Source organism: Pempheris klunzingeri, chromosome 10 (assembly GCF_042242105.1).
Source record: "Pempheris klunzingeri isolate RE-2024b chromosome 10, fPemKlu1.hap1, whole genome shotgun sequence".
Lineage (NCBI taxonomy): Eukaryota > Metazoa > Chordata > Actinopteri > Acropomatiformes > Pempheridae > Pempheris > Pempheris klunzingeri.
In genome coordinates, this window is record NC_092021.1 from 21,729,116 (window position 1) to 21,755,705 (window position 26,590).

The 26,590-nt window shown below is 41.9% G+C and overlaps 2 protein-coding genes across 2 annotated transcripts in view; one reads left to right on the forward strand and one right to left on the reverse strand.

The window, feature by feature from the left end:
- Positions 1-59: 59 nt before the first annotated feature.
- Positions 60-15,117, forward strand: tfg (trafficking from ER to golgi regulator). Its single transcript, XM_070837645.1, has 8 exons — positions 60-206; positions 2,167-2,380; positions 2,620-2,703; positions 5,580-5,726; positions 7,110-7,277; positions 7,387-7,533; positions 13,662-13,754; positions 13,878-15,117. The coding sequence occupies exons 2-8, from the start codon at positions 2,197-2,199 to the stop codon at positions 14,279-14,281; spliced, it is 1,227 nt and encodes a 408-aa protein (XP_070693746.1). The 5' UTR covers positions 60-206; positions 2,167-2,196; the 3' UTR covers positions 14,282-15,117.
- Positions 15,118-15,908: 791 nt separating this feature from the next.
- LOC139208081 (target of Nesh-SH3) overlaps positions 15,909-26,590 on the reverse strand; it is a 28,481-nt gene continuing 17,799 nt past the window's right edge. Inside the window, exons 10-21 of the mRNA XM_070837640.1 lie at positions 26,203-26,391; positions 25,504-25,569; positions 22,719-22,778; positions 21,218-21,346; positions 20,763-20,852; positions 20,419-20,628; positions 19,893-19,998; positions 18,687-18,766; positions 18,037-18,066; positions 17,739-17,897; positions 17,142-17,264; positions 15,909-17,049 (exon numbers count right to left, since the gene is read on the reverse strand). Coding sequence (XP_070693741.1) covers positions 16,934-17,049; positions 17,142-17,264; positions 17,739-17,897; positions 18,037-18,066; positions 18,687-18,766; positions 19,893-19,998; positions 20,419-20,628; positions 20,763-20,852; positions 21,218-21,346; positions 22,719-22,778; positions 25,504-25,569; positions 26,203-26,391 — 1,358 coding nt within the window. The 3' untranslated portion in view covers positions 15,909-16,933. The remainder of the gene's footprint in view (positions 17,050-17,141; positions 17,265-17,738; positions 17,898-18,036; positions 18,067-18,686; positions 18,767-19,892; positions 19,999-20,418; positions 20,629-20,762; positions 20,853-21,217; positions 21,347-22,718; positions 22,779-25,503; positions 25,570-26,202; positions 26,392-26,590) is intronic.

The window sequence follows — 26,590 nt, forward strand, 5'->3', positions numbered from 1 at the left end:
GACCATTAGGTGAGTCAACCTCATCGCACTTTGCTCCAGATGGTCTGTGGCTCCGCACAACGAGTGCCACGTACAGCGTGACGTTGACAGTTTGGAGGACACTTCCTGATGCTGCCACCCGGGTCTAGCTAGGCTAGCTAACAGATTTGATTTTCACGGTTTGGGGGAACCAGTGAAACACAGCGTGGTCAGGTCGTCTGATTCAGGTAAAAGACGTTCCTTTGTTTGGGCTCCAGCTGTAGTATGACTCACTTTTAACCACACAGCAGCTCCTGGGCTCTCCCTTTCTGAGTGGTGTGTTGCTAGCTTGTAAGCTAACCGCCTAGCATGCTAGTTAGCAGCTGACGTTACGTTCGCTTAGCAGGGGAGCTAACCGCTAAGCTAGCTCGCCCAAACAGGTGTCGAGGCTGATTCATAAGAAGTTACTAGCGAAAAGATCCACAACTGAGCTATTCTGATTTTAATAACGGTAAAGCCGAGTCATTATCAGGTAAAGAATGTGTTCTTAAACTAGCTCTGAATGGGGTTTAAGGGAAGCTAATATAAGATGCTCAGGAAACCGATTTTTGCCGATAAAGTGAAACTAAAACAGGTTATTTTACTGCAAAGCACGAAGCTACATAACGGTAATGGTGGATTAACTACATTACTGCTCTTTACCTGCGCACACACAGTTAAATGATCACTGACCCAGTAATGGAGAAACGGCCTAGCAAACGTTAGCAGTGACTGCTGCTGTTTATGGGCCACTGACAGATGACTCTGCGATTGAGCGTGTTTTACTATCAGCCTCAGCTCGACCTGCTATTTAACAATGCCATTTTAAAGGTTTAATTCTGAGCAATCAACCGTTAATGTGGTGGAGCTAAACTCGGTGGAAATCAGTCTGCTGTTGCCCCAGTTTAACATAACTGTGTGCTAAAGGTTAGCTACCGCACAATCCCTAGCATCCAGCCAATTATTCATCTGGCGAGCACAGCAAAAGCCGCAGCATTAAATTGGAATTAGATTCACAGCTGTATGTTGTGCAGCCTGGAAAATCAGCAGGTTACATCGTAGTAGATCCACCTGGTGACTACACACGATCAATTTGAGGCGTCAAATGAACACAGACTGTCGAGGAACATTTATCTGATTGTGTGTAAGATGTAAGGTAAGAGTTACACTGCAAATACATGGATTGCACACAACATCAAAATCTGGGAGATTCACCTGTCCAGCATACAAATGATTGCATTTTATTTCTGACTAGTTCGAAGCTTTGATTATCTTATCAAACTGATGGGCAATTTGGGTCAAAGTCTTGTCAGGGGTTTTGCAGCAGCAGCACAGATTTGCCACCTCACTGGGTGATGTGTGACCCTTAGACTCTGTAGTTCAAGTGAATGGGCACATTATTGATTGGATTGTTTCTGTGACTATAATTAATTAGATTATAATCTGTATAGGAAGATAGTCTAATTGTTGTGGATGGAGGGAGACTGTATGATTAAATCCGTTGTAATCCATCCAAGCTATCCCCTTTGTAGTTTGTGATCACTGTGATCAGTTTTAAGGAAAAGCTGAGTTACAGCAAAGAGGAACTGCTAATTTGAATGTTATCCCATTGTGCTTGTTAATGTGATTTTCACGGCAAACCCACGACTACACTTACTACTACTTACAGTCCTGAGGTCTGAGTTCAACTACATGATAAATGCTTTTTGATGTTCTTATTTTATTTAATGTATGAGGACCTATTTTATTCCGAAGATGGATGTACATGTAACTGTAAATAATTGAAATCTTTTAATACTGAGCAAAATGATGTCATTATTTGAGCTATAATGTTGCAGTCCTAGTTGGGTGCGGCATGTTTCTAGCATTGCAGTGTGTAACGACTATCACTTGCAGTACTGTCAGTATAGTCAGCCGCCTTGAGGCTGTTGATGACTTGAGTTATTCATGACCTCCTTAACCAGTTTTATGACTGATAACTTTTCTTCTGTAATAGTAAACATGTGATGAAGGTTAGTCCAGCCCAGCTGTCGCTAATATGTCATGGTTCTGGATTAAAATTCAAATGGGTGCTAATTAGCATTAACAGAGAGATAAGGAGAGCTAGGACAATTGGCATGTTGATTTGTTGGTTGTTTTTAAAACCGCCTCTCCTCTGACCCTGTCCAGTGGTGGGAGCAGAAGAGGTCGGACGGCACCATGAACGGCCAGCTGGACCTGAGCGGGAAGCTGATCATCAAAGCCCAGTTGGGCGATGACATCAGACGCATCCCTATCCATAATGAAGACATTACTTATGATGAGCTAGTGCTAATGATGCAGCGTGTCTTCAGGGGAAAGCTGCAGAGTAACGACGAGGTTACCATCAAATACAAGGATGAAGGTGAGTCAGGACGCAGACCTAACTGGTCTGAAGGGTGAAAGTGTTAATATTGACTGTACGTTTTCCTCAGGCCAGTTTATTTACCATGAACTAGTGTGTAGTTTATAATAGTGATATAAAATACAGGTCATATACTTATAGGGAATAATGTTATTTTTTTGAGAACATAGCATAATTTGTTTGATAGAGATCGTTTCCCTCACAGTAAATCATCTGGTCTCTCTTCTCCCTTTTTCTAGATGATGACCTCATCACCATATTTGACAGCTCTGACCTCTCCTTCGCCATCCAGTGTAGTAGAATACTCAAACTGACTTTGTTTGGTAAGACGTGAGAGGAGTTTCTGTACACAGCCATACAAGTGAATTTCACCTTGAGGAATCCAAATCTCAAGTCTTTGGATGTTTAAAGTCATGTTTAAATCATGTGATAGCGTCATCTTGATAAAATCTAGACCGAGATGTTTCACACCAGCTGTTGCGGCAACCAGTCACTGGAGGGCAGTCCAGCATGTGTATCGCACAACAAAACTCAGCTCTTCTCTGTCCAAAGGAAAGTTGTCTGCACTCCCTTCTGACTAATTTAGGGTGGAGTTTCTATGTGTTTCTAAGCTCTGGTGCAGCAAACAAACAAAGTGACAGGCAATAGATGGATGTATTCACAAAGGCACATGAATCTTAATCTTAAATATGTCCTGGGTAAGCTAAGTCCACATTCAGTAGGCCTGTAGATATGTGACTTCAGGTGTAGGTCAGCGGGGAATTAATTTGCAAACGTAAAAACACATACAAATCTGGGATTTTACCGAAATTACATACAGCACTTGAATTAATTATTAACCGATCATTACTTGAACTAGAATATGATTTAATAGTAATAATAACTTTTTATTTATATAGTGCCTTTCAAGAAACCCAAGGACGCTTTACATTGTTCATTGAATAGCAATACTATTGAATAGCAAGGCAAGCCCATTAACCACACAGCATATATGTGCAGCTTTATGGTGTTTTCCTTCTCTTATGATCACTAAACCTTGACAGAAACTGGATTTTTTTCCAGACAGTAACAAACAATAAATGTGTCGCTACTCAGTCAGTATGTTCCGTTTAGCCTATTAGTGGGTTTTTTTTTCTATTTTGTGGAAAAAATCTGATAGATGGATTAAGTTTTGGTAAAAATTTGTGGGCATAAAAGCTAAGTTAATAGAGACGTGTAGTCATTCCACCCATCTATTCATCCATCCAGTGTATCTTTTGAAAGGCCCTGGCGGGTGGGCGGGAGCTGATCCTAGCTGATATTGAATTGTATCTGGGACACGTTCCTTTCAGTCTTGGCAAAACAAAACATGCCCTTATAAGGCCATATACACAACAAAAGCTGAATCTGTAAGTGTCGAAATACACCAACAATACCTCCTGGCAGGCCATTTCTACATTACACGTGTTTTTGTTAATCTTCATGAATTATTCATTTCCTGTAAATGTAATTCATTTAAAGGAAGGATTGTTTCCCACTGTTCAGCCGTTTGATTTAAAAACATTTTCTCTTAGAGCTCTCTCCTTCCTTCCACGAATTAAAGTTGTAATAGCGATGCATCAGTATGGGAATATAGGCATAAATAATAGTCAAACTTAAAGGTATTGAGTCTATAGAACATTTCTATCAGCTGTGGACAAAAATCTTCGCCACACAATGGTTTTGCATCTTTTACAGAAATAATCATCTACACCTCTAGATTTGAAACACAACTCGCACACAGTTAGAAATACAGGGTGACAAACTCATTCTTCAGTCTGTAATGACAGACTAAACATGATGCTGTTTCCCCACCAGTCAGTCCGTCCTATTGCTGCTATTATTAGCCAGGGAGCTGTAGGTTTTTTTCTTTAACAAAACAAAAAAAAAAATCCTGCCAGTCAATGAGTCCTGGCTCATCATTACACGTCATGACCTCACGTGGAACGGATATTCTCGTACATGTGTCGGCGTTCAGCGCGAGCGAGAGAGGAGCTGGAAGCTGGAGTCTCGTGGCAGCCTGTGTCTCAGCGCAGAGCCTCATGACCCCTAACATCTCTGTTCAGCATTATCCACTCAAACAGAGAAACTTTTCAGAGAAAGGAATGTCTGGCGAACTCCACTCTGGCATTCATTCTCTTTGCAATGGAAATTTCACTCCTCATTTAATTTGTAGTTGGACACTAAAAGTTGAAAGAAGGTTGAGTCGACTGTGTGGTGCAGGTGCCTGTATTTCCTGCTGATTGACAGTGAAATTATTGACTGTTGGTTTGATTGTTTTTAATTTTACTTCATTAGCTAAGCTTGATGAATCACTGCCCTTATTTCCAGTATTCCTCTGCTCCATCAGTCAGTTAAATGTGTAGTTGGCAGGCTGTGATGATGAGGCTGTCAGCCTAGCTGCTATTGTAAAGACTCTGTGGATTCATTCATGTGATAGAAGATCTGATGTAATCCCAGGTATTCAGAGTCATCATCATTCATAATTGACAGTGTTGACAACATCTGCTACTGTAGTGTATCGCACAGTAGCAGGTGTTGCTGTGTGATACAGTTCTGTTGGTGCTAATTACCTAATGTGCATTTTGACTTTGCATTTACCTGTTAATAATTTTATTTACCAGTGAACATTTTCAGTCTACTCAGAGAGGACAGCACAGCGTGTCTTTGGCTTTTCATGGGTGTATATAACCAACAACATTTGCCTCAATGTAAAGTTCACATGTCTCCCTATGGTAACAGTGTGTTTTCAGCTGTTAGTCCTCGACAATCACGTTCACCATCTGCTGTGCTGTTGACACATTTCTGTACCGTCCGAACCAGATATTCCTACAAACTCAAGACATTAATTCAGGTCTAGACCGTGATCTATGTCAACAAGCAGTTCAAACTGAAGACAGCATTGACCTAAGAGGGAAATTATCCTTATTAATGAGATCCAGATCCAGCAATGTGCAAAAATGCCCCCTTATTAAAGGTACTCACTTAGAGGAGTGCAGTCTTCTGTAAAAGAGATCAGGAGCCAAGTTCTATCCATCATCCACCTTGAGGTTTCGCACACAAAGTCAGCTGTGCAAAGATGGAGAAATGTTTGACTTTGCTCAGTAACATACCTCAAACAAATAAGGTTTACTTAGTTCGCTCACTTGTGTCCTTTCTCTTCGTCTCTCATTACCTGCAGTCAATGGTCAGCCGCGGCCTTTGGAGTCTAGTCAGGTGAAGTACCTGCGCAGGGAGCTCATTGAGCTCAGGAATAAAGTCAACAACCTCCTTGATAGCCTGGAGCCCCCCACAGAGCCTGGTCTGGCTGCTACAGCACCAGACAGTGGTAAGGCCCCCACACACACCTACACTTGCTGTAACTGCAGTATAGAGCATTAACAAGTAGATTTTTCAGCTATAAAATGTCCTACTTAGTATATGTCTTGGTCACAATTCTTTGAAATAACAAATCTCAGAGATCCTTGTCGAGATTCTTTGTTTGTCGTATTTTTATTTTATTTTTATAAAATATCGATCACAAATATCAGTATTGGCCTCAAAACTCCAATATCTCTCTTTCTATAATACATGTTTTCTTACATGTTTCCTGAGTCATTTCAATCTTTGAGTGTGTGTTCTGCTCTTTTGAACTGTTGTAACCTGAGAAATCAGTGTCTCCTGATTGATTAAAAAACACTCACACAATTGTGCACCAAACTGAGATTTTACATTAGAAATGTATTTACAATTCTATCACATTTATATGTATTATAGACGGATCAGTTTGTGAACATGTGCCATGGGTAATCACACATTCACACACAGTCCAGTGGTTTGATTTCTCTTTAAGATTACATTTAAGATAACAAACCTTGTCTCTTAGGTCTCTTAGTCCCACTGAAGGGCATCACACTCGGGCTCCTTAACAAATAAAACCTGCTCATATTCCATATTAAAAAAACTTCACGTTCCATATGCTCGCTGCCAGAATCATAAGATGTCTGTATTGGTCCCACAGGGATTCTTGCACCAGACTGAGACAGTTTATATGGGTCAGTCATTGTTAAAATAATTTAATAACTTGTTTTCATATGAAGATTTGTCTGGAATTATACACTACATTTGTAGGTTTAGTTTTGCGTACGTACTGGTCTAATTTGACTGTGGTCACACATGCCCACAGGCATACGCGCTTCTTAAGCAGGAAGACGCCCTTTCATTGTCCTCATACTGTGTCCAAGTAATTTATGCGAGGAACATGCGGTCATGTAACAATATTGTAGTACGTGCTATACCAAAACTGACTTTCCACTGCTGTTTGTAATTTACTGTGAGCTGTAACTTTATGCATATTTCTAAAATTCTGCCCTCTCCTGAACAAGTGCGTATTCATTTTTGTATTTGGCAAGAATGAAGGACTGAAATAAACACAGATGATCTGTAGTTTGCAGTCTGGCATCATGCTGAGACAAACAGGTGGATTCGTTTTTTTGAGTCAAAGGCTGGAGTATAATCGAAGTCTTTCATGAGGCTTGGGCAGGGATCATTTTGAACAACCACCGATTGGAGAAGCACACTTTAATGCCCATTTCTCTCGTACTACTCGTCTGTGTCAATGATTTGATAACAGATGTTTTTTCTTATAGCCGAGTCAAACTAGCACAAAATTATTGCCACGTTTTGTCTTAGTCTCTGCCGTTTCTTAAACATTCTGTGGTCGTGTTTCTAGAATCAGTGGATGGACGTGAAGGCAAAGTGATGGCAGCAGACACCACAGTGAAACAGGTCACTCCAGTCAGCGCAGCCAGCATGTCAGCCTTCGACCCGTTAAAAAACCAGGACGAGGTCAACAAGAATGTCATCTCTGCTTTTGGCCTGAGCGAGGACCAGGCGCCAGGTACTGCACAATGTCCAGCCGCAAAAAAGGGGAAGACGCTGATTATAAGAGTTTGTGTTGTTGCAGTGTAAAGAACTCACGTGTGTTTCCGTCTGTGCCGTTGGTGTAGCGCCCCCTGCTGGGGCACCAGAGGAGCGCTCAGGAACCCCTGACAGCATTGCCTCCTCCTCGTCCGCAGCCCCTCAGCCAGGAGTACCCCCCCAACCACAGGCTCCCTATGCTGGAGTACAGCAGGCACCCCAACCTGGCATGGATGGTGAGACATGTGCACGCATGGCTGCTGTATTGCCAAGAAAGCCCAGATACACACATGCCATATTTAATACAGCATAATTGGTGAACACACTTACTCCGATCGGCGTCTGTGTTACAAACAATACACAATAGCCTTGCAGTATGGGTGGCAAAGCAATTACAATTTCTTTTACCATGTTGCTGTTATATGAGATTTTTTTCCAACATTACCACCAAAATAGCCTCGTAAAAATGTCACCCCCTGGTAAGTGAGTTTGAATATTGCCCTAAACTACAGATCCAACTTCTTCTGTTTTCCAAAGAGTAGATTTTCCTTGGATCTTATAAAACTAATGTTAGAAATATATCTGCTGGTGAGTTTTAGCTGGTATGATTTGATGTGCAGGCCAGGTAATTCATCTTGAAAACATTTGGCATAATTATTAGTATTGATTCTTGCAGTAGACGTAACCGCCACCACATAAAGTTATGTTACTCCCCTCTCAAGCTTTTGCCATAATTCACAAGGTCATCAGTTTCATTTTTTTAATGTGAAGATTTGTGTGGAATTAATCAAAATGTAATCAAATTTAGTTTTATGATCCAAAAGAGGAAATCCATTGGTCAAATGGGCAAAAAACTGAAATACGCAAAGTAAAACATGACTGACAATTTATTGAAGAAATGGTACCAAAAATGCTGCGCGCGCCCGGAGTCCTTTACATTCACCCCGCCAGCTGCTGACTTCCCCTGTAGTCCATAGAAAACTATAAAAATAACATTTATGACACACAAAAAAAACCTATTAAAGCATGGACACTCCAAACTGCAGTTTTTATTATGTTGTTCATATGAGTTCAGTCCTGTCTCAGCTGTGGTCATGCACATACAGCACTGTAGATTTTCACAGGTCCTTTTCTTCATAACTGTGACTCAAGGATTTACTCCAAAAACATGCAGCCACTGCCACAGCCACAGTTGTCCTACTGTATGTGAGATGTAATTTCATGCCGTGCCAGTCGGCGCCCAACCTGAAAACAATTACTTATTCATGTTTAATTCAGTATGACAGACAAAGATCAAAGCATGCGCTGAACCTTTTTCTACTACCACTGTGTTAGTGCTGCGTTTACCTTCTTTTTAGTCCTCATTGGGTCAGAGACAGTATCTCTTTGAGTCTGCCAGCCATAGGATTAGGTGAAATATTAGTGAAAGTGGAAGAACATAGTTTTGATATGAGTAGAGCAAACTCAAGGAAACCAAGAAAATCAATGCAAATTATTATAAACAAAGGAGCAACTAGAGGAGGATAGTAGATATGATGAATGTACCATATATTTTTAAACCAATTAAATCTACCGAAGTTTGCAGATTAACACGTATTAGCACGTACTGTAAGGAAATGCTTGTTCTTTAGGGAATCATTTCTCATTCTGCTGCTTCAACAACAAAATGGATCTGAGCCTCACCGCTGAGGGATCTTAATCAGCGCTGTGTAAACAAGAGTACATATGGAATCAGGGTTCATCAGACTCAGCAGAGACGTTATCACTGTTCTCGTCTGTGGGAGATATTTGACACGGACATGTTGGGCCTAAACCCAAGACCTAGATGAAGATAAATTAACAAAACATCAGGCAGGATTTTAGCAAAACAAACAAAACTTTTTAAACGTAACTTTCTCAGCACAGTACGACTTTGGGACTCACTTTAGGGGCGGAGGTGGTCTTGTGTGCCGATCTTGCTTGTGGATATTCTTTATCCAAGTGTATCACGTAACAGTGGGGAATTATTTCTCCTGTTGTTGTGAAGGAAAGTCCAGGGAGGTGCAGCCACTGGGGCTAAACATACCGTATTGTTTTAATCACATTGTCGAACTGGATTGGATTGTTTTTAAGCTTGCGGTTTGGCCTGTCTGAGTGAAGAGCCCACTGGAGCAAAGGAGATGCCTTCTGTTGCACCCTGTGAGAGCAGTAACTTGCCCCCAGACTCCTCATCACACCTGCAACACTGAAGCTCAGCACAGATGTGTTATGGCTACTTCCATTTAACTGGTGGTTCTGTGGTTTGGCTTGGTTGGAGTTGCAGGGCGCATCCATGGGGCGAAATAAGATTTTAATTGATATTGAAATATTTATTCAGCCACTGCGTTAGCCAGCTCAGCTAATAATTTACATCTGCTGTCTGTGGTTCTTTCTTTTCTTTCAATAACACCAGGACTAGTGAAAACAACAGTTATGTCTAATAAGTAACTTGTTCTTGCTGATATGATGTTGGATTCTGACTGGTTTTCTAGACTTTAGATGTGCTAATGGAGGTCTGCCAATCTGTCAAAGCACTGCATGGGGGCGTTAATTGGCAGCCTTGCCGAGCTGAAAGGAATGAAATAGCACGTTGTTGTGGAATTGTTATTGTTGAGTAATAGTAAAAAATTGCCCATTTTGAATCTGAATTATACTACATGTTGTTTTTTTAAAAATGTTTTTTGCATGTGCCAGAATAGTGATTCCTAACCACTTGTGGAGAGAAAAACATGAAATTATGAGTTTTGTTAAAGAAATTAATAACAGAAAAACAAATAGAAGTAGAAAATAAACACACAAGTAGGATTACAACTGGCTGTCAGGCGAATTTTATCTAAATTCAGCGTCACAATAACAAATATGTCTTAACACAATGTGTTGAAACTGAAAGTCTGTGAAAACTACTCAACAAGTGGGCAGACCAGTTATTTAAAAGTAATAAAAGCAGAGATGTCCCCAACTGATCAGGGCCAATTTCAGGAGTTGCAGATCAGACTAGTTATCCAGTACTAAAGGACCTGGATCTAAATTGGTGGCAAAAAAACTTTGATTAAGACATCCATACACAAAAGGTTGAAACGTTCAGTGTCTGACACTCTAAGGTAGTAGTAGTAGTACAAACGCAGACAAAACGCACTAAAAGCAGAAAAAAGAGAGACTGATAATTTCGGGATCACTGTTTTGTACAAAATAAATATTGTAATATAACCATTTATATAGTAAATAATAATAAATAACATCTAATTCAATATCAGTTCCTCAAAAACACATTTGGAACAAGACAGGTGTTGTGATGATGGAGCTTGGGGCTTGTCAGACAAAAAAAGTTGGCACTAAAAGAGACATTCAGTGGACTGACTGCCCATTAATGTAACACTAAGATTCAGCTAAATCCCCTGTGCTCAGCAAGCCTACCAGCTTCCTACCAGGATGTTTCTTCTGCACCTGAAGTTGCACTTTGGTCTCCCTGTGGAGGGAGACAAGTTCGAAGATGATATCTTCACAAAGATCAGCGTTAGTATTGCTATTAAACACATTGCCAGTTCCTGTTGGATACCATGTTTGCAGGTTGTTGGGTACATCTCCAAGCCCAACGTGGCAACTATTCGCTCCTCGTGTTCCTTACAGGTTCCCTTCTTCATCTCTTTTTTTTTACTTCCAGTGCTGCAGATGGTTGGCACACAAAGGCATTAAACTAGATTCTGCCCAGCCTCCTCTCTCCACTCTCCTCTCCCTTTCCTCACTCTTCGTCCTCACATAATTGCCATGTGTGGTTACTGACTGTTTGTCAGTATGAGTGCCTCAAGACAAATCAAAACCGCCAGTCATGCACGAGAATTTATAGAGGGGTGATACACGAGTTTGGATGCCAACCGAGCATGTGTGGCCTTTTAAAGGCGGCCTTAAGGTGCATTTTAATGCAAGCTTGGATTGCTTGTTACTATAAGAATGCCACTAACAAGATCCATAAGAACATGGTAAAGATTTCAACCTGTTGTCTGTCAGATGCTGATAGACCCTTTGGCAATAATTTACATCTGCGCAAGAGAGAAAGAAACTGTAAACACATGTGTATGTAGCAACAGCTCAGACGCTTTGCGTGAGACTCTTTATCAGATGGGCAGACGTATGTTTGGTGTGAAATGTTTATTTAAAAATAGGACCTTGTTCTCATGACTCCTCCTTGAGGCATTGATAGAGGTCAGAAGAGCCGCAGCCAGCTGCTTCTTTGTTCCAATAAACATTGTTTTCCCATCTTGGGGTTGTTCTCCTGAAGCAATGTTGCTTTGTCTTCAGCGAGCCCCCGGCCATTTGTTTGTCTCCTGAGCGCTCAGCAGGCTCATAGCTTACATCCTGGCTACACCGGAGTGAGATGAACTCTCCCGGCTAAAGGGGTCTGACAGCCACGCACCCTTCCATCACTCTTGCATAACACTCATGATGAGTTACAGACTGGGGGAACGGGGAGAGGAAGCCAATTTAACACACATGCCTTCTTACACAATGAAGACTGTGGTGTTCATGTTAAAGGTGTAGTTTGTGGGATAACAGATGGTTGCCACATCACCTCAGTGCTAATAAAAAGACACTATAGGGGTGCACTGTTTGTAGCTAAATATTTAGTTGTCAGGTGTCTCCCCGATCAATACAAAGGAAAATGAGTTGTTTTCCGACTGCTGGTTCATTGGGGCTCGGCTGGAAAGTCAATTTGCGCACAATAAACACAATGAATTGTTTGTCTACCACATGTGCTACTTTTAATGTTTCGAATTATTGGATACAAAATAAGACTAAGTTATTTCTGGGTGGATTGGGGTTCTCTGATTGTACAAAGTAATATGATAGTTCATAGTAGAGGTCGACCGATAGTGGATTTTTAAAGGCTCTTATAATAATGATGCGCCGACCACACACGGACACGGCCTGAAAATTACACTCGTTAACATATACATATTGGCACCACAAAAAATACTCAACACAAAACAAGTGATACCTCTCGCTACTGCTGAGCAAGCTTAGCAAAGTTTCTGATAATTTTGGTCAGTGAAAACAAAACAGAGTGATGCCTCCTGTGACCTATGAAGCCGTTTAGCGACGCCCAAAGATGACGTATGTCCTCGTGTTACCACTGGAGCTAAGTTCTGCAGATAACAATAGTTTGTAGAACTTCATATTGGAGCTGTTTAATCGCTCCACCTTTACTTCAGTCGCTTTTCTGCTTTGCTTTGTTCAGTACTATCAGCCCGACCATAGTGTGGAAAGCCATCACTTTCAAGCACTTGAAAAACCAGTGACCCCTGGTGCAGGAGTAAGATTCATTAAGTTTACCACTAGTTTGCCAGGTCCTTGGATGTTTTCTGAACATTCATGTTTTCTATGGAAAACTCATTACTCATCAAGCTGCTCAAATGTTGCTCTAAGTGTGGCATGTTTCTCCTTACCATCTTCCACATGTGCAAGCGTGGATTGTTGAAGTCATGGTTAATAAAAGTACAACAGGAAGTTAGTGTCTGCAAAAATAGACATGTCTGGTGTAGAGGAAACTTTGACTGAGAGGTATTATTATACGTCTGTATGCCTATAGTATGTCAATAGTGGATACATGTGCCAACCTTTGTTTTGAATGATAGTGTCCTTTACTTCTTATGTCTGTGTGTTTATGTCTACTCGAGCACCTGCATGCTGCTGTCTAGATTGCAGCCAGTTCTTACTGTAATGTGCCAAAGGGAGATATCTGTCGGTATTGGGCTTTTAGAAACAAATAGTCGTGTCAAAGTGTTTGCAGCTGTTTTCGTCGAAGCAGTTGTGTTATTCTGTCCAGATGCACAGGTGTTCCTGTGAATATACAGAGCCCATTTACACTTATTTACTTCACGGGTCTTGGATAGCTATCTGATATCAATAAGTTGAGCAAATGCAACAAAGAAGCACTTAAGACGAATATGCCAACCGACTGCATTCATTCCAGATGTTAAAAAGGTGCAAATGCATCTGTCTGTCCAAGAAATGCACGTAATCTTCACTCTTCCCAACTGTTAACTACTCTCAGGCCTGTGGAGGAGCCTCTACAGGATCCGTCCCCTCTGATACAGCTACAGTTACATTCAAATTACGTTAAAAACCAAGATGCATTACAACCAGATTTGTGAGCTGGCCAGCAGACACACATGCATGTGGCCAAGTGTAAATGAAGGTGTATTAAATCGCATCTGGATTCTATTTGGATACGAGACACTCCAAAGTGTGAATGGGGCCCATAGATGTACTGGATAAAGGCTCGTATTGGTATTACATCTTATTTTTTAGTTCCTTGTGTACTGAGGAATGCTTGTCCTTGTCTCTGCAGGTCAGGTGTACCAGCAGTACCAGGCTCCAGGTGGATACCCGCCTCAGCAACCAGGTGCCCCGCCACAGCAGCAGTACAGTATGCAATACTCTGGTAAGAGTAATAATGGTCAGGATTATTTTTTTTTTTAATTGTGAAATAGGTAACTTTTGTGTTGTTGACTATCTTCTCTAACTAAACTAAAGAGATTCCTTTTCTTGCTCCCTCTCTCTGTAGGATACAGCCCTCAGCCTGGAGCCCCTCAGCCCGGCCCACCACAGCCGCAGCAGCAGCAGTTTCAGAACTACGCGCCTCCCTCCTCCCAGGCTCCGGCCCCGGCTGGTCAACCTCCAGCTCCAGGCTTCCAGGGTGGCCAGCAGCAGCCCCATCCAGCTCAGGGAGCCCAACAGTATCCACCAGGAGCCTTCCCTCCCCAAAACTATACCTCCCAGGCCTCCCAGCCTGCTAACTACAGCCTGCCGCCCAGCTCCCAGCCCGGCTCAGGGTACCAACCCCGCCCTGGATACACCCCACCTCCGGGCAGCACCGTCACCCCTCCACCAGGGGCTGCCAACCCATACGCCCGCAACCGCCCCCCATATGGCCAGGGCTACACTCAGCCAGGCCCTGGATACCGGTAAGAGAGGATAGCGGATGTTACTGATCCTCACAGCCCCCAAATCCCCTTCCCTATTTGTGGCTCCAACTGTTTGGAGTGGGTGCAGGAAATATGGTTTACTGCTCTGCATCCCCCTTCGTACAAATATCAAGTCCAAATATGAAACAAGCAACCCCTCCCCCCCCCAGTCTGATGGTTAGTGTTTGTATGCCGTCTCTCCAACACGCCACTCTGTTCTGACCCTTGTGGATGATCCTTGTGTTATTTTCCCCTCTTCTCCCGTCACCGCCCCCCTTCTGTCTGCTCTGCCCTCTCGTATCTGTCATAGTAAAAATGTAACCAGTCTGTATGCACACACCTGGGAGACCAAAACAGGCTGTTGCACAAACTGTTAACTGTGTTATTTTCATGGTGACGCTTCATTTTCTTAAGTGAGATCCGCAGCCGTCATATGTGTCAATGACAAGCCGCTCAACCGCTCAACCGTGCTGAGTGTACTCTGTATAGATGCATTTACAAGACACTGTCTAAATGAAAAGTTACCCCTTTGTCGTTTGGTTTGGTTTGGTTTTTCTTTATTTGATCAATTTTCACCACCATGTCGGTATTAATCAATGAAACTGCCCCATGTTGGGAACACTAGCTAAGTGATGGCTTATGGGAGGTTTAGATCCCAGTGTCATGAAGAAGGCTTCTTTTCTTTAGCTTGTAATATCACCTCCAGTAAAGCTCGCTATTCCTCTATCTTATCACTGGTTTTTACTAATAAATCAAATTCCACCTTCAAGTGAGATTAGTTGTTTATGTATAAACTGTAACATTTTTTTTTCTTGAACCTAATAAATGATTGAGACCCAACTGGAGTCCTCTCTATCTTTTTCTTTTGCTATGGACTTTCTCCCTGTTGTTTTGCTGTCTCAACACTCACCGTCTCTCTCTGTGGTTTCTGAGTTCATGTCTCAGTTAAGTCCTGGCTTCTCTCTTCCTCCTCTCCCTCACCAAGATTTGGAAAACTGTGGTAATACTGGTATTCCTATTTTTGTTGTCCTGCCTGTGGGTTGTGGTTTGCTTGGACATGTGACATGGGAATATGTGGATGGTCTTTCGTGTCAAACTGTCTCACTGAGTGAGAAGAATGGAGCGAACAGGCTTTATTAAAGATGATTCAGGGACGTGTTTTTAGTGTGGCCCTTCACCTAGTCTGCCAAACTGAAGTCACCCTCTTTTGAAGTGTTTATCCACTGTAGTGGATATAACAGTATATTATACACTATTCTATCCAGTTAGATCCATAATGGTCAAAAAGACATACATGTACAGCCCATGTACCTTTCTTATGTATTTCATTCAATTGAGATCAAAAGTTCAGTACAAAAATGTCCATGCATCATCTCTGAGAGGAACAGTTTGACACATTGGGTAAATTGGCCTTTTAGCTTTCTTACTGAGAGAGATCAATACCAGTGTAAGCTAACAGCTAATGTGGCTACCAGCAACTTAAGTCAGCATAAAGACTGCATAAGGAACAGGGAGACGGGCAGATTGTGTTACCTTTGCACAGAACCAGGCTCGCTGCTGAGAGATTTTTTTTTTTTTAACATAAAAGGCATCAAATGGAAATGAATATCAGTAAATTTAAAAACATTTATTGCTGAAAACATACATGGTGCATCAAAAAAAAAAAAAACTGCAGTCATGACAGATGCGGAAAAACTTGGCTTTCTCTCTCCAATGATTTATAGCTTTATGTAGACTTAATACATTTGAAAACAAAAACATAAATTATGTCATTTGCTTATGTTATTTCCATATTAAAGTTCTATCAGTTTATTCAAACGTTTTATATATATTTTATTCTTTTATAAAATACAGGATAAGACTGCACAAGCATTAAAAATAATAATAATACATAAATCTTTTGTTTCCAAATGACCCCATAGAAACGTTGGGCTCAAGCTTTGGCTTTCTGACAAGAGATCAATAATTTGGCTAAAGCTGTTTTGTCTTTTACCTGAAATGTATTAAACTATATGATCCCTGGTATACATACTGTATTTCACACCATATACATATATGAAGAAACGTTTAATAATGTGCAAACTGCAACTGCTAATAATCCCTTAGGGCCAGCAGAAGGTCAATTCTGCATGTCTGTGTGTACCTGTATGTACAGTCAAACTACGGTTGGCATCTCTCTGTATGCAAATGATCAATGTGTGTGCTCACTGACATGCAAGTATTAGGAACAATTTTTACTTTTTCATCTCAAAAGCCCGAGCACACGCAGAATATTCAATAACAATCCCCTTGATAAATAGTATCATACACGTTATTACACTTTGGGAGCCAGCTTCCCAACATTTTCTCTGTGATTACTGTATATCCAACATGTTGGTTCACTCAAACTCCTGCATTCCTCTCGTCCGTTGTGACTTTTTTGATAAATACAGAAATTAAGACCAACGTTACAAATGCACTCAATAGAGTTTTGTGACACCTAATAGTCCTTTACAGGTTCATACCTGGGAGAGAAGGCTGCGTTCAAACAGACAGACCCATCTACAGTGTCCATGGTAACATGAAAGAAAGGCCCACCTCCCTTCAGGCCTAGTCAGGCGTCGTCTTCTTCCTCACCACCAGGGAAGTCATCCTTCCTGGACAGCCCCGCGGGCTCTTACCACTTCCCAGGTATGGGTGTGCCACACTCGTACCAGCCCACGTAAGTAATATGCGACTTCCCTCCGATCTCTCCAAAGCTGACAGGTTCCTGTCTCAACGCTCTGAAAAACCCTGGTACAAACGCACACAGGAGGGAGAAGAGACGGTGTCATTAAAGACATGAAATGATCACCATGGTTAATGGTCATGGCTGACCAAAATACCTGGCCGGTTTGGTAACTGGTCAGCAAACATCTGAGTGCCGGTCCGTCCATCCAGGAAAGAGTCCACAAATTGACAGTGGTCCTCGCCGTGTCCCGTCTGATCCCCAATGTTGTAGAACTTTCCTGGAGAGGAACAAGTTCATGAAAAAGTTTGAGTCTATAATTAGTTTGACTCTCAGTGCATTACCAAAAAAAAAGGAACATTTTGGTGTTTTTATCAGTTTAAAAAGTGTAGTGTTATACTTCAGACTGATACTTGATTGATACTCGTTTTTATACAGTTTGTACATTTTCAAGATTTCATTTCAAATTTGTTGCCTATTTAATTAGTCCCATTTTCAGGTGCTTCACTTGTTTCTTTGCTTTCATTTATTAATAGATCCATTGAATTACATACATTGTTATTTAACTAAAATATATGTCAGTACTGTTGTGGCAATATTTCTTTTTTATTTCTCTTCTGTGACATATCTTTTATTTGTCATTGTGTGTGAGCAACCAAACTAGTTTGCTATCTGGGGACGGTTTGGAGAAGCAGGTGGCCCCTGGGGGCCCTAAGCAGCTGCTAAGTTCACTGACGTTTCAGTCTGTACGTACCATTCAGAGAGTCACTCAGGTAGATCTTGTATCTCAAGGAGTTGCAGAGCTGGATGCCGACAAACTTTCGGTACCAAGTTCTCTTCACATACTGCTTTCCACTGCATTCGGAATAGGCATCGGATTTAAATGGGAACTGAGTCCAGATAGCGTCTTTGCCTGTGAGGAAATCATTAGAAGCAAAGGCTTAACATTCTGTTTATCCTTATAACCATGATCCATCATTAGGTTAAAGATTTTTTAAAAAAGCTTCATTTTGCTGGAACAAACTGATAGAGGAGAAAAAGACGATATTCACCAGAAACATGTTCGCTCACTCTTGGATCCGCTGCAAACGTGAGAGAGAGTTACAATGAATGCGAAGATGAAGACGTCATCAAAACAGCTTAGAATTAACACATACTCGCAAGACATCCTGACTTATTGTGGTAGACAAACCCAGACTTGTATCAGAGCCCATTTGGCACAGTATTTACAATGTTCAGCCCCCGCAGGCTGCGCTTTGATTGCACAAAGGCAGCAGGCCAGTTTAGCAAAGCATTCCCCTCTCAGTGTTGTCATTTTGAGTTTAAAAACACAACATCTGATCAACACAGGGCCGTGCTTCAGCTGCGTTACAATTGATGCAAATTTAGCTTTGTTCAGAGCGCTCTGATCACCAGGTGGATAATATGCCTCTGTTAGAAATGAGCCTCTGGTGAGCGAACAAGACCCTTGAGTCTTAATCAGTCAGACCCCAGTGCCATGTTGAAATCATTAGCCTAACAACTGACTAATAGCCCACCTTCGGAGATTCAAAGCAATGCTGATAACCGCCTGATAATTAGTAACATATACAGTGGCATCAGCATGCAACTAATTGGTCTCTTCTGTCAGAGAAAACACATCAGGTTTTATCAGGAGGAGTTTCCTCTGGTATGACTTTAGTGGATCAGATGTAAAACTTGCCTGATTCTGTGCTAAAAGACACAGGATCACTGGAGGGTCCCGTTCCCAGCTCATTCTTTGGCGTTACCTTGAATTCGTAACTGAAATAAAATAGAAAAAAAAGGTAGTAAAAGGCATAATCCAAACTTTTTCAAACTAAATTCTTCTCAGCTCCAGAACTGGGACAGCTAAGAATGGGTCACTCACACACCACACCACACTACACTACACACACACACACACACACACAGAGCTGATGGTTATTCCACGTGCTGCGTTCAGATGTCCTGGCAATAGTCGGCTTTGCAAACCCAGCCCAGAGGAGGGTTCTAGTGAGTTCTGAGACTCCAGATGCTGAGATCTAATTAAAAACTCAGTGACCCTCTCCGCCCACGTTTCACAGCCTTTGTGTCTCTTTGGTCGTTTTGTATGTGCAAAACCAAGCATGACTCACCGCCTGGCTGCGGGAGTGCAAGTGAATCTGAAGATACCTTTAAAAGTAGCACAATAACAGCTTGTCATTCAATACTCCTCTCCTGATGAGATCTACAGTGAACCTTACTAATGTAATCAGCCAGTAGGTCAAGCACTGAGTATTTGTTAAAGGTGCCCTCTGGAGTTTTCCTCAGCATGAACAAAAGTGATGTGAATATTCTGGTCAAACAAACACAATGAATGCATTTGCTTCCTTACATCCATGTTTACCAGCAAGACGCCTTCTTCTTCACGGTCTTTGTTGGTGCATTAGTGTTTTTCTTGTCACGTTACCACCACCTAATATAATATCTGATGCTTGCTCATGTGGGGATTCTTGAATCCTTCATTTTGAATTCCTGAATCGTTGAGTCTCTCTTTCTTAAGTAAAGAGTTTGGTCTAGATCCGGTCTTTATGGAAAGCGTCTTGAGATAACACTGTTATGAATTGGCGCTATATAAATAAAGATTGATTGATTGAGCTGTTGATCATTGGAATTGAGTGACACCTGTCCTACCAAGGGAGACAAACAAAAACAGGGCCCAGCTTACAGAAACTCTGCTCCATAGCACTCCTAGAGGCCAAACACTCCACAGGGAACCTTTAAGAAAAAGGTTTCCTTGGACAACCTTACAATGCTTGTGTCTAAACTCAGTAAGAGCAGCAGACTAACTGGACGAATAAAAGAAAAAAAGACGTCAAAAGGTAGCGTTTCCCATTTTTCTATGACATGATTTGTCCGAGTCACATACTTGCTCTCTGGTTTGAGATTCTCCACGGCTGTGTGTGTCTGGTTGGTGGTGAGTACGGACACCTCCTCTCCATTTGGTCCTTTAGCGGTGGATACAACTTCATATTCTGACAAAAGGAGCCAGAAATGATAATGTGCTTTTTAATAACACAGATTTCACAATTCAACTGTGAACAGCTACACGTTACACAACCTCATTACTTCATCTGATAAATGTGACAGTTCTAAAATGAATTTTGAACAGGGTGAGATATTTTGATGATGACAACTGGAGGCAGGACCTCGGGCTAAGGCGTGATGTTGACAGGCCTCCAAACATGATTTAAATGTTACCACTTTCTAATAATGGTATAAAGGGTTTAATTGTCAGCTTTAGTGGGGGTTAAGAAATTTATTAATTCACTCTTTTTGTCTATTTTTATCAGGTAAATGGTCAAATGGCACATTGCAGGGGTTGGGCAAGAGCATCACAGGATACGGCTTTCATTCTTAAATACTGTCAACTTTTTGTCTGTATTTTACTGTACCTCTGGTTTCATTGTCAGATTTTTGCCAGTCCAGAATGACAAAAGATGGGCAGCCCTCCACAGTCATCACGGTGAGGTTAGAAGGAGGCACTCGGGGAGGACCAGTAATATTCTGATCACTGCCCTCCTCATCAGGGAAGTAGGCGAGGGAGGAGGTGATAGAGCACGGCTCATACGGTTTCTTATCTGTCTTGTAGATCACGTGGGGAGCTGCACAGGTACAATAAAAGCAGCCGTTATTCTTCCACACGGGCTGCCTTTTTTAAAATATTTTGTTCATTCATGCAACAATGAAGAATTTAAGCCTGCAGTGGAGATGTAAAACAGCCCTAATGAAGTCTTACCTACAAAGCGCTTCTTGCCCATGACGTCCACATCTGACGAAGGCAAGGGCCTAAATATGGAGGAGTTTTCATTTATGTCAAAACGGGTGCCTGAAAAGGAAACAGGAGAGAGGAGTTGGAGTTAGTTTGATGTGCCAGCAGTCTTTGGCAGCTCTCTCTGTCCTCATTTTTACAGCTCTAACCCAGGTCAACGACCAGCCAGCCCAGCACCTGTTGTTGCTCACACTTGGGCTCTTTGTCTGGTTCTTACACACAAAATGTCCTCCTCTCTTTCTTTATCTCAATACTACACACACCTGCAAGCTGCCTTACCAGTATCTCCCGGTTATTATCACATGCATGCATAGAATAAAAGGCAAAACACTTCTCACGCTCATGAAGGTTCTCAGTTTTGCCTGCAGGTATGAAAGTAGTTATGATACTGAGAAGTTCCCTGATACATTAAAAGTTGTTACTTATACTGTTTACTGCTGGGGCGGAGGTGGTTGTCTGCTGTCTGCGCTCTTGCTTAGGCTTGGCTGTGACCAGGGGGAATGACTTCAAGATGGACTCCTTGTCTCCTTGTTTCAGGTCCATGGGTTCATCTGAGGACAGAAAGCAGGAGGAGGAGGAGAGATCAGTTCTTCACCCTCATCATCTGACTCAGAATCATACACAGTTGTGATCCATCTGCTCTGGCCATCCACACTGAGCAACTCCGTGGCCTTTTCCTGGCTGCTGAAAGTTTAGAGATTGCTTGTTGAGTAATATCTCTTGTGCTCTTTAAAGGGGAAAAAGGTCTGCCAAAATACTTCTCCTGAGACCAAAGATGCCCAGATGCTCAGAACCATGCACGTATTCACACACGCATACACAAACGCTGGCTTTGTGCACAGTGTACACTTATGTGGAGACAGTGAGAAGGGAGGGAGAGAGAAACAAGTGACAAAAAGAACAGTGAGGAAATACAGAAAGTCCAGAAAAAAGCTGCAGCAACAAGACTGCTGAGAGGAGCTGTAATGTTAAGATGAACGCTGTTTTGTTACAGCGTATGTTTCATTATAAGCTGGTTTTGAATTGTAAGCACTATATTTGCAGAAGATAACCTAAGATAGCAGTTCTCAAACTGTAATGGAGGGTGTAGAGCCAGCCAAGACCCCCTTGACCTTGTGGAAAACTGTGTAGTGGAACTAACGTTGAATAAATTGGCTTCATGTGGGACTAATAAATAAACAAGAGGGCTTTCACACTAGCAAGGCTGTAAAGCTGTAGAGCTCAGCCAGGTTCAGACAACAAAATGAGATGTAATTTAAAAAATAAACAGATTTTTAACAAGGATGAAAGGAAAAACAAGTGGTGCTCATTGGGCAATTATGTCGAAAGGGTACAAAAAACGATACAAAAAAAGGTGTCAAAACCACAAATAAGCCCTGTGTCTTATGGGTCTTCAGACTCTGGCAGTTTGGGGAAACTTTAAAAGGTTTTGGTTGACATTTTGGAAAATATGCTTATTAGCGTCTTGTCAAGAGTTAGATGAGATAAATATGAAGCTACAACCAGCAGCCTGTTATCTTAGCAAAAAGACTGATAAGAGGAGGAAATGGCTAGCCTGGCTTACAGCCATTAAAGTAGTGCCAATCTAACTCTCAGCAAGAATAAAAAATAAACATTTTTCCGGGTGTCAAGCCTTTAACTTGCATTTTTAACATTTTTTCACTGGCACAAAAGATGGAAGTCTTTGGTAATGCTTTTGATAATATTTCAATAAAATTACAGCTTGTTTTGTTAACTTCAGTGTGGCAAATGGAAAGAGATTTTCTGTATGTAAAGGATGGGGGAAAGTTTGAGAACCACTGGCTTAAGAAGCAGCTCAAGTCAAGTCTTCTCCTGGCCTTGCTGTTGTGTGGATGATAATAGTATACAGGACAAGGTGCAGCAGTGTTCAGTGGTCAGTGCAGACATCACTGTTGCCCTCACCATGGTTGCTAGGTTCCCCCACCATGTTGTGTCTCTTGTCGACAGTAGGGGGGCGCAGAACTGCAGGGAATTGTGGGAAACAAGAGTCCATTTCAGATTAAGATTCTCATTGAAACAGAACAGGTTGACGGCGCTGACGAAGAGATACAACACTGAAAACAAGTGTTGATTATTTTAATAGTGCAACAACAATTAAAGAATGCAAATTTTGTAGAACCAAAAAGCGGGAGAGATTCATCAGGGCAGAAGACCGCAGCAATACTGTGTGCTGAAAAATGAGTGTACAAACACAGGCATAAAACAAGCAACAATAAAGCACATAAAAGCCAAGCAGATTGCATGTGAAATACTTTGTGAAGTGCCGCCGCGGAGCACTGCCATGGTCTATGACTAATGAAAACCATGTCGGTTTTAGTGTTTAATAACCTTGAAACTATAAACCAGTGCTTTAACCACTCACCCAAAAATCCCCTGAAGAATAACTGAGGAATTTGAAAATCCTTCATGAATCCTAAACAGGAAAGTAAGGCAGCAGGTCCAATAACTTTTGCTCTACTGTAAGATTTTGACCACTTTCTGTGAAAAAATTAATTTCCACAAATTCCTGCACCACAGAGAAAACAATAAAATAAAGATCAAGCCAAGCTCTGAGATGAAGACCCAAATAGTTTTACTCTAAGCTGCTTTAATGAACAAAAGAAATTAATTGGGTTGGGTGACCTGGATAAGTCATCGCAGGGGAGAGCAAGGCTCTGTAATGAAAACACCTTAGCGACTAACAGTCCAACTCTGCTATGATTTAATGTTGTTGAACAAGCATTATCTACCCAAATCTTTGTCGTGATGTCTTAGAGGAGGTGGACACGCTCTGGGAGGTTTGACACACAAAGTTTCCGTTACACATCTCATATCTTAGTTGCTTAGATCCATTTTCCATTTTCAATTCATTTTAACTGTCAAGTTTCATTTCCAGAGCATCCACTCCCTTCGCCATTTGTCATTTCCTTATCTTACAGATTCATTAATGGTCCTTCTGTCAACATGATTCTGTAGTTGTCCAATTGTGGAGGCCAGAACACCTCAAAAACATTGCTTTTGGATTTATTTCCTCTCCAGAGCCGACCTCCCCCTTGTCGGCATAAATCAGTGATATCTGGCGTTCGCTCCCAAGAGAAGAGTTGAGGCTATCAAGACAAACTGAAACAACATCTGCCAACAAGTCTCACTGATTAACACCAAGAGGCACATTCTAGGAGTGCCTCTGACTCACACATGGTATAACTGACAGCTAATGGCAAACATATGCTCACACATGGTCGCACAATATGATGATGCTGTAATTTAAATGCCATTCTCAAGACACACAAATACAAAAGACAGGGGCACGTGAAGTGAAGGACTGACAGCTCAAAGGAGTGATGTCATGGTTAACTGGGAAGGAACTGGGATCAGGGCCATCGTGATGTAATGTAATATGATGTGATGTCAACAATATATATGTCAACAATAGCTCTACAATGTATATAATATGATCTGGTCAGCGTTGTGCAGTTTCTACAGCAGGTGTGTTTGGTTTGCTGTCACACAATAAACCCCTCAAACGGCAGGTTGAGTTTCTGTGCCCCAGACTTCTGTGATGTAAAACAGCAGCAATGGTGTGAGCGCTGGTTTCTGTCAGATAACTTGCACCACTTAAATTAAAGCAATCAAAACAAAGATTTAGATTCAGTCCAGAAAAATATTTCCACTGAAATACATACCAGTGTCTCACATCACTGGGGTTGTTGCTTTTGCAACACACACTCAGGTTTCATGGATGGGATTCATGGATGGACACTGTCCATTACACACCTGCAGTCCACTATAAGCAAAGCTTTGAAACAAATTCAAGTTGAAATGCCAATGTGAAACTAAGCTCTATAAAAATGTTGACGACGCACTCTTCCTGCCAAAAGCAAACTGTAGCAGCTTTTGTGAATGTTGTTTGGTGTACTTAGGGATTAAGATAACATTTTGTTGCATGACTTTTACTTCATGGGGGAGGAAGGTGAACCACGTGTACATAACATCTCTTAGAAAAAGGTACAAATGGTCATTAGGAGCTTTGTGCTTAGGTATGTGTGCAAGCCAAGGTGGCAGAAAAATATTCTTTTCTGTAGAGTTGCTTCCAGAGAGCCTTGTGACTTCTTGAAGACCTCTGAAACTGTCAAAGTTTCCAGAAATAACACACACCAGCTGTGACATGGGACTGAAGCACAACCTCTCTTAACAGCTCCAAACAACAAGGAGTGAGCGGCGCGTCACCATTAATACATGTGGTCCAGACGTGGTTTGCATTACTACTTGAGATGTATTCAATTACTCCAATTAACTGAGCCTGCATGGAAGAATGGAAACAATGTGATTGACCACAAAAAGGGCACACCACATTCACCTTTCACAACAAGCAGGCGAAAGCTATTCTCAAACTAATTCAAACCAGCTCCTGGTGTGCAGGTCCATATATGCAGTAGACTAAATAATGTGAAGAGGTATAAGCCAAAATGAGAATCATATGGCTTCAGTCTCAGTCAAGTATAGCTTACTAGGACTTTACACTTTGGACAACACAGACCACAATCAGACACAAAACGTCACACTGACAGACACGTTGAAAAATCACAAAGCGCGAGAGGGTTGTGACAAAAGCACAGATCAGTGTGATTGTGTGGGACGGGACATAACAGTGCCTCTTAGGTTAGTGAGTGAGGAACGCTGAAAGGCAGTTATCTTGGTTTGTCTTTACCAGTTTTCTCTTCGGACCACACCACAGGTTTAGGAAGAGCATTGCCCCTATGATGCACTCCATCGGCTGTTGGAGGGAAAAAAATGTCTGTTATAAAATGGTGGTTTAGCAGATGCCATGACTTCAAAACATTAATTCTATCTCTTTACATTTCTCACTCTCTATTCATCTGTAACTGTTTGGGGACTGGAAGTATGCAGGTGTGTTTGGGAGAGAAAGAGATGCAGAGAGGGAAAGAAAAAGAGCCTGGCTTTGGCGGCTGTACTGTCTGCACAGTGCTTGGTTTGGCATGGTCGGTGTAAAATGTGGTGTGTCCTGGCCAGTGCTGCAGCCAGACTTCCCACCCGGCCAGCAAGAGGGACCGTAAATCATGTTAACGATCCTGACCCAAGGGACGCCACTGGTGCTCGTGGTAAAGCTTTGAAATACACACCGAGCACATGTGGCAGAGCGTGGAGAACATATGGACTGTAAGAGGAGGTGAAGCAGAAGATCGAGCAAGAGAAGGAAAAAGGTGCAAGCATCCAAATATCTATTATATGCATTCAAACACAGATCATGTGCTAAATCAAAAGCCATGAGTTTGTCTTCCTCTGTAGATGCACAGCTGCAGACGAGAGCGTGAGAGTGCTGACAGGAGAGGATAACCTGAGGTTGGGGATAAGAGAATAAGAATAAAGGAAGTAAGTAATCCATTACCCCCAGGTGTGCTGGAGCTGTGTGAGGAGGTGAATGTCTTGGATGGAGAAAATGGTCGAACACTATTACGAGTGGAATGAGCAGGAACCCGGGTGCGAGATAGCGTAGTGTTTCTTCCTGCAGGAGGAACTGATGAGGTAATGGGAGAACGAGGAACTTCAGCAATGGACGATTTGAGGACACCAGTACCTAGATGAGCAGAAAGGCAATTAAGGAGGTTAGAGATGATCCACTTCCGAGCTTGACAGCTTTACCTAGGTGGAATAGATGATAAAACAAATCAGTGAAAAAGAATGCAAAAGAGTGGACAATGAATGAAATGACAGGAAGGCAAAAATGAGATCGAAAGCTAGCCAGACTGCTCTGGTTGTGAGCGGGTGAGGTGAGT